The 14,318-nt window shown below is 42.9% G+C and overlaps 1 protein-coding gene across 5 annotated transcripts in view; it reads right to left on the reverse strand.

Moving 5' to 3' along the window:
• The window catches only part of CPSF160 (cleavage and polyadenylation specificity factor 160), a 172,965-nt gene that overhangs the window by 116,518 nt on the left and 42,129 nt on the right, over nucleotides 1-14,318 (reverse strand). For 4 of the 5 annotated variants that reach the window (XM_087692891.1, XM_087692892.1, XM_087692890.1 and 1 more), the window contains exon 4: nucleotides 5,557-5,692. In XM_087692891.1, coding sequence (XP_087549017.1) covers nucleotides 5,557-5,692 — 136 coding nt within the window. The remainder of the gene's footprint in view (nucleotides 1-5,556; nucleotides 5,693-14,318) is intronic. The other variant, XM_087692894.1, reaches the window with a different exon arrangement.

A 14,318-nucleotide genomic window follows, 5' to 3' on the forward strand; every position in this document is an offset into this window, starting at 1 on the left:
AGTTGGATTGGGATCCAAGAGTGCACCCTTAACAATCATTCAAAAGCCACTGAGTTTCTTTTCTTACATAGCTCACATTGGTAGACGCTTGTTGGCACAAACTAACAGGGACTAGGGCCCCACATAGCAAACATTGGGTAGAGCATAATATTATGGATGCTTTTCGCAGAACCTTCTAGCATCTCGCTAATGAGTGGCATATGATTTTGGGAGTATTAGCCACTCTTAGTATGGTATTAGGAAATCTGATTTCCATGACTCAAACAAGCATAAAGTGTATGCTAGTGTATTCCTCATATTATGATCGGAATAATTGCTGTAGATCCTAAGAATGGCTATGCAAGCATGATAACTTATATGTTTATTCATATACTCATGAATCTAGGAACTTTTCCTTGTATCATTTCATTTGGTTTGCGAACCGGAACGGATAATATCAAGGACTATGCTAGATTATACATGAAGGATCTTGTTTTAACATTTTCTTTAGTCCCATGTTTACTATCTCTAGGGGGCATCCCCCCACCAACAAGTTTTTTTGATAAAATCTATCTATTTTGGCATGGATGGAAGGCTAGTTCATACCCATCAGTTCCAATAGGGATCCTAACAAGTATTATTTCTATCTATTATTACCTAAAGATTATCAAATTAATGTTCACTAGGGGAGATAACGCATCAACAATTTATAAACAAAATCCATTAGTTTATTCATCTACTTCAATTTCGAAGAGTTCCATCGAAGTAGCTATGATTTTTCATGCACCAACATCAATCCCATCATTAGGTGTATCAATCGACCCCATTATTGGAATTTCCCAAAATACCCTATTCCAAACTCTCTTCGGGTTGTCGCACAAAAGAATGGAATCCCTCCGAACCATTTCCATTTCAAGCTAATCCTCTTGTTACAACTAGTTCACCCCTATGATGTGTCACGAGGTATCATTCTATCTCCCCCCTAGCTTGTATTTTTCCTTTCGTATCCAAAATTCTGCAATGATCACTCTGGACTCTATTGAGATTGACCATATCAATATCGATATAGTCAATCTCAAAGAATAGGATGGAGTGATTCATGCGGAACCTTCTTCCTATGCCTACTAATCTAAGCCAAATTGGACAAAACGTAGAGTCCATTAAGGATCTAATCGAAAGCAAGGTATTCACATCCTGAGCGAACCTTGCTAGAATAACTATGTTACTTCCCAATCCTTTTCTAACAAGGCCAAGGCTAGGGTGAGAAGCACTACTCGAACTCAAAATTTCAAGTGGTTAAGAAGTGGGCCATTCCATCCCCTCATGATCTCTCTTGAGGGACCCCAAATCCCGAGGAGTCCCCTAAATCCTAAAAGTTATTAACCAAAACTGAAAATTCCAAATCAAGTAACAAATTTTCAGATGAGGGTGGATCATCCACCCCCCTTAGGGCCACAAAGAGTGGATTGAGGTCCATTTCCTCGAGGGTGAAGTGGTAAACGCTCTAGGTCCCAAATCCATTGCTTGTTGTATGGCATGGAGGTTTGAATCAATCTTTCCTGAGGTGCAAAGACCTTGAACTTTTACATCTCCGCGAGTCAGGAGACTCTTTGCTTATCATCGATAAGGCCCCAAATCCTAGATAGGACCCTAAATCCTAGTTGTGAAAATGTTATCTAATATCTTACTTATCATGATAGGATCCTAAATCCTAGTTGTGCAAATGGATAGGACCCTAAATCCTAGTTGTGCAAATGTTATCTATGATCTTACTTATCAATGATAAGACCCTAAATCCTAGTTGTGCAAATGTTATCTAGTAACTTTTTCGGGTTGAACAGGAAATGGAGTGAGGTCCGTAACCCTACTCCACTCTTCTAGAAGTCAAGGGCTCGAGATCCTTTGAGGCAAGATGCCCATCTTTTTTTTTCTATACTATCCCACAAAGAATCTTTGCTTTGTAGGAAGAAGGAAGTAGAAATCTTCAACTGATGAGAACAAATCAGGGTTCCATCAAGGCAGCAAATTCTGAGGAAAAGGAGTAGTAGGTTGCAATGGGGTGAGAACGGTTCCGACGAAGGGGTTCTGAGCAATGACTGCGGATTTTGGGAGAGACTAACACTACCAACTCGCCACAACCCCAACATCCCCAATGCTTCCTACACCCATAACACCCTAGGCACCTTGTGACACCTATGGCATTATTCCGTGCGGTTTCAAAGGAAGAAAACAAAGCCAAGAAGGGGGAAAGAAGAAGAGAAGAGTGAAGAGGAGAAAAAATGATATGAGCATCATCCTCCAAGTATCTTTGAGAAGGGATCGGACTGATCTTTGGATTCACGCATTTTTGCTCATAGTTGGGATCTTTTTCTACACACCCCCCCCAAAAAAAAAGAGAACGAACATTTAGCGACAGGAGATACTTGTGGGCAAGGAGGGATTCGAACCCCTGACATTGAGGTTCATAGCCACATGCTCTCATCCACTGAGCTACAACCCCCGCCTAAACTAGATCCGTCATTCCAAGAACCCTCTTGTTTTAGAAAAACATGTGTTCAATTCCCTCCTTTTCTTCATTTCAGATGGGTAATAATGAAGCAATGTAGAGGCTAGGAATTCATAAGGAGAGACTCTCTCCAAATCTAATCCCGTTTCATGGGTCTCAAAAGAGACAACGGAAACATAAGTTTTATTTCCTTCTTTCATCTTGGCATCAAGCTATTTTTCTGCAGGGCTCCTCCTGCAATATCATTACCACGGTAGAGTTTCACCACCAAGTTCAGGATGGATCAATGTGGTTCCTCCACGCTTGAGACACCAAAATATCAACCTGTGAACAAAAAGGAGTATAGGGAGGGGAAGGAGGAGGAGACACATCGGCGAGTTTACATGCAAGGCTAGGATTAAGTTCTAGGAGGTACCTCTCTTTGGAAAAGAAAAAGAAAGGTGCTCCTTCCAACAAGGAGAGAACATTCCCTACTCCGCCTTTCCATCCCTTGTATGGATGGACAAGTGGGCTAGATCCATTCCTTAGATTAGCTTCTAAGCTAATGTTGTCAGATGGTCAAACCATAGGGCATAACCGGATTGACTTGATCCAATTAAGTGGTGATAAGGTTCAAATCTTCTTGTCTGTTAGGATGCCTTAGTTGCATACATTACTACACTTCCACTTGGCACCTATCATGATGAGAACTGGCTCGTCTCACTATGACCTAGTACGTAAGAAGAAGAGAGCACTCATCCTAAGGTGGGATTCCTACTTAGATGCTTTCAGCAGTTATCCACTCCGTACTTAGCTACCCAAGGTTTACCATGAGTATGATAATTGGTACACCAACGGTGCATCCTTCCCAATCCTCTCGTACTAGGGCAAGGTCCTCTCCATCCTCTAACACTTGCACCAGATATGGACCAAACCGTCTCACGACATTCTAAACCCAACTCACGTACCACTTTAATGGGCAAATAACCCAACCCTTGGAACATACTACTGCCCCAGGTGGCAAAGAGCAAACATCGAGGTGCCAAACCTTCCTATCGATGTGAACTCTTAGGGAAGATCAGCCTATAATCCCTAGAGTAACTTTTATCCATTGAGTGACGGCCCTTCCACTTGGCATTGTCAGATCACTAAGACCGACTTTTGGCCTTGCTCAACTGGTAGGTCTTGTAGTCAAGCTCCCTTCTGTCTTTGCACTAAAAGGATGATTTCAGTCCAGCCTGAGGGAACCTTTGCACACCTCCATTACCCTTTGGGAGGCCTACACTACACCTACACAATTGCTGGCGGCTGAGAAGTATATCCTAACTTCATATGGCTTATAACACATGGGGGCCTAGCAGTCAAGAGTTGGCTATCCCAAATGCAACGTGACAAAGTTTGCTTCCATTGCCCACAACTATGCTTGGAGACTACAAAGCATTGCCTATGATCATGCAAGGCCACACAACAAGTGTGGAGAGGAGTTTGCCAACTACTCCATTGAGTTGCACCTAGTTTGGGGTGCATTTCACGGCTAGTAGTCAATCAACTGGGGCCACCACTTATTGAATAAGACAGAGATGCATGATACAATCTCCATCATCAAGGCGAGCACATGTCCCATAGTAGGCTTGGAAGCTTTGCCCAGCCACCAAGTACTGGAGCCTATCGCATCATGATCAGGGATCTAAGAGATCATTGGGAACCTTACAAGGTGGCGCATATAGAAGGCACATTGCCAAATGATTTTCAGCAGCAAGAGCCTTTTGATGTATGCTACTCTAACAAAGCTTTTGGCCATCCGTCATCCACACTTCATGGCTGTTGGGGGCAGCTACAAGATGACTGTTGGCACCAACAGGAGCTCCGGCAGCATTTCATTCACACCTAGGGTGTCCATAGCCTATTCTTCACACTACAAGCAAACTGCCCTCGGTCACATTACATTGCCGCTCCATGGTTTCTATCCCCCATCCCCCCAAATTGCCTTGAGAGGCTTGTATATTTCAGTGATCATTGATCTACAGACAGCTAGACTGTTGAGCGCTTTTATTTCTTTGTAAATTTCTTCCGAGAAACATAATTAGCAAGATCTTTTTTCCGGGGCACCCCCCCAACAACCCCAAAAAAAGGGTCTCAAGTGAATGATCTCCAAAGATAGTATGATTTCAAGACTTCACATTGCCCACAATGCCACCAGTACCATACCTAATCAAAGAAACATATATCAAGTCGCAATGCAAAGGGAAAATTCCAAATATACAAATCACATAGCTGCAAGCAGGAGGGAGAGGCTGTAAGAAGGGCAGGGGACTAGCTAAGCAACAGCAGGCCTTGCAAGGTGGAAGCAGACCTAGTATGGCTGAGGCTGCCTGGCAAAGAAGACAAGCAGGTGGCAGGGAAGGAGTTGGCAAAGGGCTGAATGGCTGAATGACTGGCAAAGTGGAAGGTAGGCCTGACAGGGAAGGAGTTGGCAAAGGGCTGAATGGCTGGCAGAGAGGACGATAGGCCTGGCAGGAAGCAGGAGGTGGCTGGCTGGATGGAGGTAGAGACAGGCCTGGTAGGAAGGGAGAGAGTCACAGAAGCCAGGCTGGAGGGGAAGCTGGCAAAGGGCTGAATGGCTGAATGACTGGCAAAGTGGAAGGTAGGCCTGGCAGGGAAGGAGTTGGCAAAGGGCTGAATGGCTGGCAGAGAGGAAGGTAGGCCTGGCAGGAAGCAGGAGGTGGCTGGCTGGATGGAGGTAGAGACAGGCCTGGTAGGAGGGGAGAGAGTCACAGAAGCCAGGCTGGAGGGGAAGCTGGCTGGCCAATGGGAAGCTGGAAGGACTGGTGCAAGAAAGCAGGCCACTACCAATCAGTTTGTCTTTCAACAGCCTTGTATAAATCATAAGACTTGACATATTGCCTCACAAAATACCTCTTAATAGTCTCACAGTTATTCTGCCCAAGAGGTTTGCAAATTCATCAATAAAGGTTGAATGTAAGCAAACTCATAAATACTCATAGAAAAACATTAAAAGAACAAAGTAATGATGGAACTACAATGATTTACCACCATAACAAAGCAAAAAATTCCTTGTGCTATAAACTTGCCATGTAAGAATGTAAAATCCTTTACGTGTATCACATCCAATTCTCGCATGCTCACCACATATGATGACTTCACATGTGCACATAATGCACCACTTGGCCCAATACCCTCTTCCTCTTCTCCTAAACCATAAGCTTCCTGTAAAAAACAGAAATTTGGTATTTGAATCTTGAAATTGTTTAGAAAGACAAAGCAGCTTTTAGTATATTGACTAACAAGAATATTAGAGCAGAATTCAATGGGTCGAAATTAAAAAGTCATTGCATCTTTTAAGATCTGAAGCAAACATTTACCAAAATGTCACAAAAACACCAAGTTTTATGTGGGCCAACTTCCAAGGGTATAGGATGCCTTTATGTACAATAACCAATCCATACTTAGGTGACACTCACATGTCCTTAATGACATAACCCTCAAACTAATTCTTGTGGTCTGTATGGAAAACTGACGTCTGGCTCCTTGATTATGTAATGCAGCATGGGCAGATCTTCTCTCCACCTCTTCTCCTAGTGAAGGATCTACTTCTTCTCCAACAACAGTGCACATATGAGCTCCAGTACCTTGCCCTTCTCCTCAACTACAACCTAAATCAAGGCCATGATGACAGGCGCAGTCCAATTGACTATAATAACTTGGTTTATTCCAACAAAGACAACCATTAAAATCCATTAATTTGTTAGTCTCTTTCTTGAACATATCCACAACTTATATGGCATGCCCAATCAAATGGAAAATGATGATCATCATAAGTTGATAGACCACTTATCATAAATGGTCTTCCAAAGCCTTGAAACCTATTTATCTATGTCATCCTCAAACCACCCTAAAATGGGAGGGCAGTATGCTAAATCCAAATGAATCCAAGTGAGAGTGTTGCCTTCAGCAGATTTTGATTGTACTAAGCATTTTGCTACAATAGCTGTAAAGGAGCACATAAAACATGCTATATTTTATGATAACCAGCATCACACTCCTCAAGATTTGCAAGAAGGCATTTGGGATGTACTTGAAGGTACCTAAAGGCCCCAATCCTCTTAGCACCCGCCAATGTTATGAATTACCTTTGAGGTATTGCAGACTACTCCACTTCCTCTTGTGTTCCATGTATGCCATTTAAAAGAAGACTTGTAACAAGAAAAACACTTTGTCCCTATAGAGGAGATCTTGCACCTAGAAGATACTACTTGATCCATTCCACTAGAGCTCGAGTTGGTTCTTGACTATACGAAAAAATGAACTTGACCAACCAATTATCCTAAGTATATAGTCAAGTGGCAACATCACCCAAAGGCAAATGCAACATGGGAGCTGGTTGGCTCACGCAAGAGTCATGTTTCTAGCTTTATCCCTTAGAATATTACAATGAGGATATTGCTGAGGAAAACAATTATTTATAAGGGGGCAAAGCATCACATGCTTCAAGATCCAAGATACTGGATGGACGCATGTAGCATTGGTCACACCTTGACTCGCATAGTGACTAGGTGTGAATACACCCTTGTGCTAGGGGTGGTTAAATGAGCCTACAACATAGGACTCAAGGGCTCATTTGTGCCACACTAATTGTGATCTCCATATTTAGACACTAGGCCCATAGGCTGTCATACGCACACATTGTAGATGTTATCAGCCAGTGGTATGGGACGCATTGTCCTCGTGATGTGAATATGACCTATTATACCACTACTTCCATGTCCTATTCGGCTCTACAACCAGGGAGTGAGTCTAATGTTTATCCCTCTATATTTACTTTCTATGTGAGTACGACTTATGCTGAGTCTCATATGCAGCTTAGAGCTCTATGGACTTTTGACTTATGGTCAAGAAACTCATTGTCCTAATATTTCTCAAGAAGCTATGGTTGATGTCTATAGTGTCTACTAGTGCTTATGACTTGACGTCATCTCTAAAGATGATAAAATCCTTCAAGACATGTTATTGCTAATTTAAAGACAATGGTGATCCTCATCAGCAAAGTAACGAACGCATGGCAATTGATTCACTCCAAGCTACTAGTAGCCCAAGTGAAGGGTTCTCTATAGGCATGTTGCAATCATGAATCATTGCTTATAGGGGGTCACATGAGGGAGTGAGAGAGGGCATGTCAATGCTCTCATAGTTGGTATCATGGGCTATGAACGATTTTTCTATAATGCTATTAGTGGCAATACTTTGAACGATCCAAGTTGGACAATTACCACCATGAAATTTGAGAGAGAGAGAGAGAGAGAGAGAGAGAGAGAGAGAGAGAGAGACTACAAAAGACCAAATTGTCCTATGAGACCAAAATGTTACGTCTAAAAGCCAGGGAATTTCCCAAGTCCCAACATAGCTATCATCTAATGCTATGACTAACTAAATAGAGAATAAGCAATACATAGCTGATGAATACAAAATAATGTCTAAACTAGATACAATGTGGAATTGCTCTAGGGGTACTCTCATTCCAAGATATCTCTCATGGGTCTATCTAGAATAGAGAGGCTAAAGTAGCAAGGTATGGTTCCCCAATGATGATGTGGTATCCTCTGTATCTACAAATGATGCCTCCTGTGGGGCGTGAACCAATAGGGCATGGATGATGGGCTTTGCATCTCTTGGTAGCTATGTCTACGGTAACTCCACACGGTGGAGCCACCCGTCAATGTGATGAGGACTCCGTGGTAGAGGAAGTGGTCAATACTCTATAGAACTCTGTGAGTGTATGTTTGTGTCTCCCCATGTGCCTACTCCTAAGACCGTAAGAGGTGCTCTCTATGTCCACGTAGCTCTATACTGAGACATCTTTGATCTAGAAAATCCATCACCTTGGACAATGGCTTGAATCCCTCTCTAAATAGGCAAAAAGAGAGAGAGAAAGAAAGAAAGAAAGAAAGATATATTAACATCTACTAAGGCCAAAATCAACCTATGAGACATAGCTGAGATGTCATCTATGATGGCAAGATGTGATCTATGATGGTGGTATACAATGCCAAGAGAAACTACAAGGGTATACAATACAAGATAATGTGAATATAGTTGAGAGATAGTGGGGAAATCTATGGATCTACTAACTCCATCCTGTGGGGGTCGGGAGGTAGAATATGTCATACATCCCTAAGGAGATGGTGTAGGGGTAGTATCTAATTTGATCTTCCATATCCGCCAAGTATTGGTCGATCTCCCTCATGTCTCTCTATTGTAGCCTATGTCTAGAACTCCGGTCTCCATAGCCAGCATGTCGCTCTGATCTCTTCAACTCTCAAAACTATCACCACCTACGTGCCAATACTATGTGTGTAGTCCCCATCTAGAAGATGGTCAATAGTGTTAGCAAATTAGTCAGTTCATGGTTGAGTCTGGACTTGTGGTTCAGCAAGCTGGGCACATAGGTTATTTAGGCATTTTATTTGTCATTATTTATTAAGGTTTGGGCATTATTTGCAGCCAATCAGCCAGCATTTAATGCTGGCCGACCAGTCACATTTTAGGCATTTATTTGGCCTATATATTGTCTGGCTCCCTCCTCCGTTTATTCATTCATCACTGGACAATTCTTGGAGAGAGGGAGCAGGTGCCAGTGCCTCCATAGCCGGTGACTCACATTGTCTCTGTACTGTCTCATGTCTTGGTATATGGATTCCATTTCCCAAGTATACATCTGAGTTCTCATCTGTATTGTGTTATCTCTTTCTTTTCTTTTGTCTTGTGTTTAGCAATTTATTTCAACACATGTTTATGCTTCCACTACTGCACCACTTCTGACATGGTATCAGATTTCAGGATTTGTGTTTCTGCTGTGTTTTATTGCTGATTTCAGGACTGTTTTCCCTCTTGCTGATCAGGCAGCTGCTACTCCCATCAGGCGACCAGTTTTTCCTGCGTCTTTGCTGTTGTCAGCATCCATACAGCCTGTGCATCTGTTTCAACCTGTGTTTTCATCATCAAGCTGCTGGCGACAGTTTCCTACACCTGTTTATGCAGTTAGCAGCCTGCATTTTGCTGTTTTCAGCACTCTTTTGGGATGGGCGACTGGCAGAACAGGCCGTTTTTGCTATTTCTGGCAATTTTGAACCAATTTTTTGACTTCTAACAGCAACTCTTGTCTTATTTTGATCAGATTTTGGGTTATATTGTATGTGAACTCTTGTTTTTTTGCAGTCTGTGCTCGTGGTTTGGCTGTGTTCCCTCTCCCAATCCCTTCTTTTCTCTACTTCTTTTCTCAATCCTCTCCAGATGGCTGCTCCATGCACATCCACTGATGATACGCTATATGGAGGTTCAAGTGAGGCTCTTGCAGCTTCAGAGAGAGGTTCAAAGATAAAGAAGTCGAAGGACTAGTGTTACCATTGTGGCAACAAGCAAGGTCATTTAAGGAAGGACTGCAAAGAGTTAGCGGCTTCCGGGAAGAACAAGGAGCAGAAGACGAAGCGGGATGTGGACTCCTCCGACGAGTCATCATCTGCCTCAGATTTCGATTCGGATCCTCTAGCCAAGGCGAAGTCCAAGGCGTGGACGAGATCCTCTTCTTTGAATCGTGGGAAGGGCTTAGTGGCCCCTTCCTCAGATGCTTTCTAGTGGTGGTGATGTGGTCATCCCTCATGACTCTCCAATGCCAAAGAGGGAGTATGGGAGGGTGGTGAGATGAGGTAGCCGCGCCTCATCTATATTTCTATACAGATGCACAAGATCCAGAGAGAGGCATCCCTGACACATCAACAGAAGTCTGGCAGGTACAAATCCTGGAGCTGGGATTGACATCCAAGTTCGTGATGGGCTGGTTACTTGACAGAGAGTGGGTGGCTTTCGTCGAGAGCTCAGATGAGGGGACACTTTGGCGGTCTAGCCAAAGACAGGGAATCCATGGTCATTTTTGCATTGCGGCATTGGTGACAGGATGGTCATGTATGCTATATCAGGGGCATTGTTGACAAACATTGAGAGCTGCTATGATCTTCTCTCTCTTCAGGAGCTGGTACAATCGACATCAACATCAAGTTCTCTCCAAGGCACCTTGGTGGTGGCTTGCACATCCACTACTTGGGTATCCATGGTTCTACTTTGGTGGACATTGTTGTATGTACTATGATGCGACATTATCATTGTATATTAAACTGTATTAGATCACCCATGATCTAAGAGAGGGTGTTAGCAGATTAGTCAGTTCATGGTTGAGTCTGGACTTGTGGTTCATGGTGGACATTGTTGTATGTACTATGATGCGACATTATCATTGTATATTATACTGTATCAGATCACCCATGATCTAAGAGAGGGTGTTAGCAGATTAGTCAGTTCATGGTTGAGTCTGGACTTGTGGTTCAGCAAGCTGAGTACATAGATTATTTAGGCATTTTATTTGTCATTATTCATTGAGGTTTGGGCATTATTTGCAGCCAGACGGCCAACACCGACCAATCATATTTTAGGCATTTATTTAGCCTATATATTGTCTGGCTCCCTCCTCCATTTATTCATTCATCACTAGACAGTTCTTGGAGAGAGGGAGCACGTGCCAATGCCTCCACAGCTGGTGACTCATATTGTATATGTATTGTCTCATGTCCCGGTATATGGATTCCATTTCCCGAGCATACATCTAAGTTTTCACATGTATTGTGTTCTCTCTTTCTTTTCTTTTGTCTTGTGTTCAGCAGTTTATTTCAGCACATGTTTATGCTTCCACTGCTGCACCACATCTGACAAATAGGTTGTGATTGCTTGCCTCTCCTATGTGTCATGCCATACTATAATAGTGATGTATGGAGCCTTTGGATCTCAATCAAGAACTGACCTACTAATCGACACTGATATAGTGACTCCATGACACATCTAAGAGAAAAGTTATCCTTGAAAAGTGGGGGGGTATTTGCCACAAACTATGCTATAGGCTCTACATCTACATGCATGGTGTTGCTTGCTCTCTATCTCCACCCGACACAGGCTACATACCTACTTTGCACAAGGGATATGAGCTGCTCTCCCAATCTCAAACTCTAGCTGACGAGATGAGATCGTGAACTATCCAATGGTAACCCACATCTCATGTGGCATGAATACATCCAAATATCCAAGTCTCACAATGAAGTCATCTGTTGTAATCCTCACAAAATGGTATCAATAGTAGGACATCTTCATAGAGAGGGGCTATGAAAGTGAGGTCCATGTGTGTTGTATATGTAGCTACTAAAGATCATGTCACATGACTAGGTTCCTTTGAGTGAAAGAGGTGTATGCAAGGAGAATCAAGGTCATACTAGAAGAAGGAGAGGTGATCCATATCAATCCCAAAACCCATAAACCACTACTCAACTTGTGCATACCATGAGGTCTCACATGCTATCTAAGCTAGTTGTTGAGAAGCCTCCAATGCTTCTTGGGTAGTCAATTTGGATGCATGGCCTGCACTTAGTGGATAAAGCCTATGGTTCGGAAGAGAGCTTTCATCATCATTGGGTGTGTAGCAAACTCTGCTCTAATGATCTCACATGGTGTACCGATGGCTTGCTGCAAATAATCCATGAGAGCAGAATGACATGTGGTCTCTCAATCTATGTTCATAAGTAAGTCACCACGCCAAGGGTTCAAACTATTGCACCATACATCAAGGTTGGTGTGACCAGTATATCAAATAGCCATATCCGTGTGCAAGTGTGGGACTCCTAGAAATGAGCTTGGTGGCATTGTCACTCCAACATGGCCAAAGAAATATATCCTCATGTGAGTGGATTCTTAGCCACCTATGCCATGGTGAACCTTCATGTTGATGTAGTAAAGATGACTCCTAAGTGAACATACGAGTCCACCACCTCCACATGTTTCTCTCCTAGGGTGAAGATTGACCTCCACCTCATAGGGGATGATGTTTACAAGATCAAAATCTTGGTCTTCCAAAGATTCACTATCAATCCATGTTGTATATAAGAATCCCAAAGGGTGTGCAAATGTTGTTGTAGACCCTCCTATGACTTAAAGACCAAAACAATATCATCAACATAATGCAAAATGGAGACTAAAGTACCTACTATATCCACTCTATCTCCTCCTCATATGATGTGGCTCTCTTATCTTAGAGTCCAAAGAGATGGGGAAGAGAACATTCGTGCTTCAATCTTATAGTACTAGAGACCTTGTCCAATAGTCTTCCCAGGCATGTCACTCAACCAATCACCCTCTCATATAGTGCATAGATACCCCAAATCATATCTGAAAGGATCTCTAGTGTCTCAAGACTTTGAAATAGTTCATCCCTTGACCTGTAGCAAAAGCTTTGCGGGAATCCAAAAAGTAGCAATAGAGCTTTTTCTTCCTCATCTTTGTCTGCTCTGTTAGCTAGCCATCACCTAGACAGGCACGCACCACGTGGTAGGCAGTCGACCAGGTGCCATGTAGCAATCGGGTGCATTAATTGCAGCCGACTTGTATTTTTCTGATCATTATTTTCAGCCTATTTATAGGTTTTGTCTCCAACAATCTCAGTTAGTTGTGTCCTACAGATTTCAGTTTGCAAATCGTGGAGACTGCCCTCGGGGCTAATGGAGACCAAGATCTTCGAGATGGAAACGTACGCAGATATTCTCTCTGCACCTGTGTATAATTCTGCATCCTTATACAAAATTCTTCACTCTGACATGGTATTAGAGCCATGAAGAAGTGACCTAGGGTGGACCCATGTGAAGAGGAGATTTCAAAGCAACACAAGGCTACGTTTTCAACATTCAAGTGCGAGCAAGTGGGCTACGCATCTAAACAAGGCTGACGCAAGCATGGGCATACGAGAAAAGAGAAGATTTGCTGAAGCTGTTGCTGTTTTTTTGCCATTACAAAAGGAAAAAGGCTGCGTTTTGGGCCTTCAAGTGCAGATTTTACCTTTTCATTGCCTCTGGCACGTGAAGGAGCAGGATGAGCAAACCATAGCCCTAGCAAGTTGTGTTTTCACAATCAAAGAGGGCTGCTCTTTGTATTTTGTGCAGGCATTGTAGGTGAAGATGTCTTTTGAGGCCGAGACAGAGCTTCAAGAGATCATGGATCAAAAGGTGTCTATCTTACCGGCTCTTCCTTCAGATCAAAAGCTTGATGGTGAGAACTACCGCATCTAGTGGGTCATGATGCTTGTCATATTGGAGTCCTATGATTTGGCGGAGCTTGTTATGGAGGCTATCCATCGTCTTTCTTCACGCAATGAGTCTAGACTCTCCTCCAATGAGAAGGTGAAGTTGGCAAAGGCTCAAGCACATTGGGAAAAACTCAATGTTCGCATTCGCTAATTTTTATTTCTCTCATGTACTACAGTTGTTATCTCTCATATAGAGCATTTGACAATGGCTAAGGAGATATGGCTGGAGTTGGATTAGATGTATAATCAAATAACCATCATGAAGCGAGTCTCTTTGGAAGTGCAAATGTGGACCATGAGTGTCAACAAGTCATCATCCATGCGGGAGCATATCAACAAGCTAAGGCTGCTTCAAATACAAGTTCAAAACTTAGGGAAGGTGATCACTTCTAAAGACATGGCGATAACTCTCCTTTCACAGTTACCGCCTTGCTTCGATGGTTCTTATTCTGCCTTGATTGCTTCAGGGCGGTTTGAGACTCTTCGGTGGGAAGAGTTGGTTCCTATGGTCTTGGACCAAGAGAAGCAATTGAAAAGAACCAATGCTTCACAATTTGAGGCCTTGGTTGGTCAATCCTCTCAAAAGAAGGGAAAGGACCAAAAGAAGGAGGAGGACAAATCTAAGAAGGACAAAGACAAGGAGTATGTTTGTCACATTTGTGGCAA

Source organism: Lygodium microphyllum, chromosome 14 (genome assembly GCF_053477565.2).
Source record: "Lygodium microphyllum isolate KBCC chromosome 14, Lygodium_microphyllum_v1.1.10, whole genome shotgun sequence".
NCBI lineage: Eukaryota > Viridiplantae > Streptophyta > Polypodiopsida > Schizaeales > Lygodiaceae > Lygodium > Lygodium microphyllum.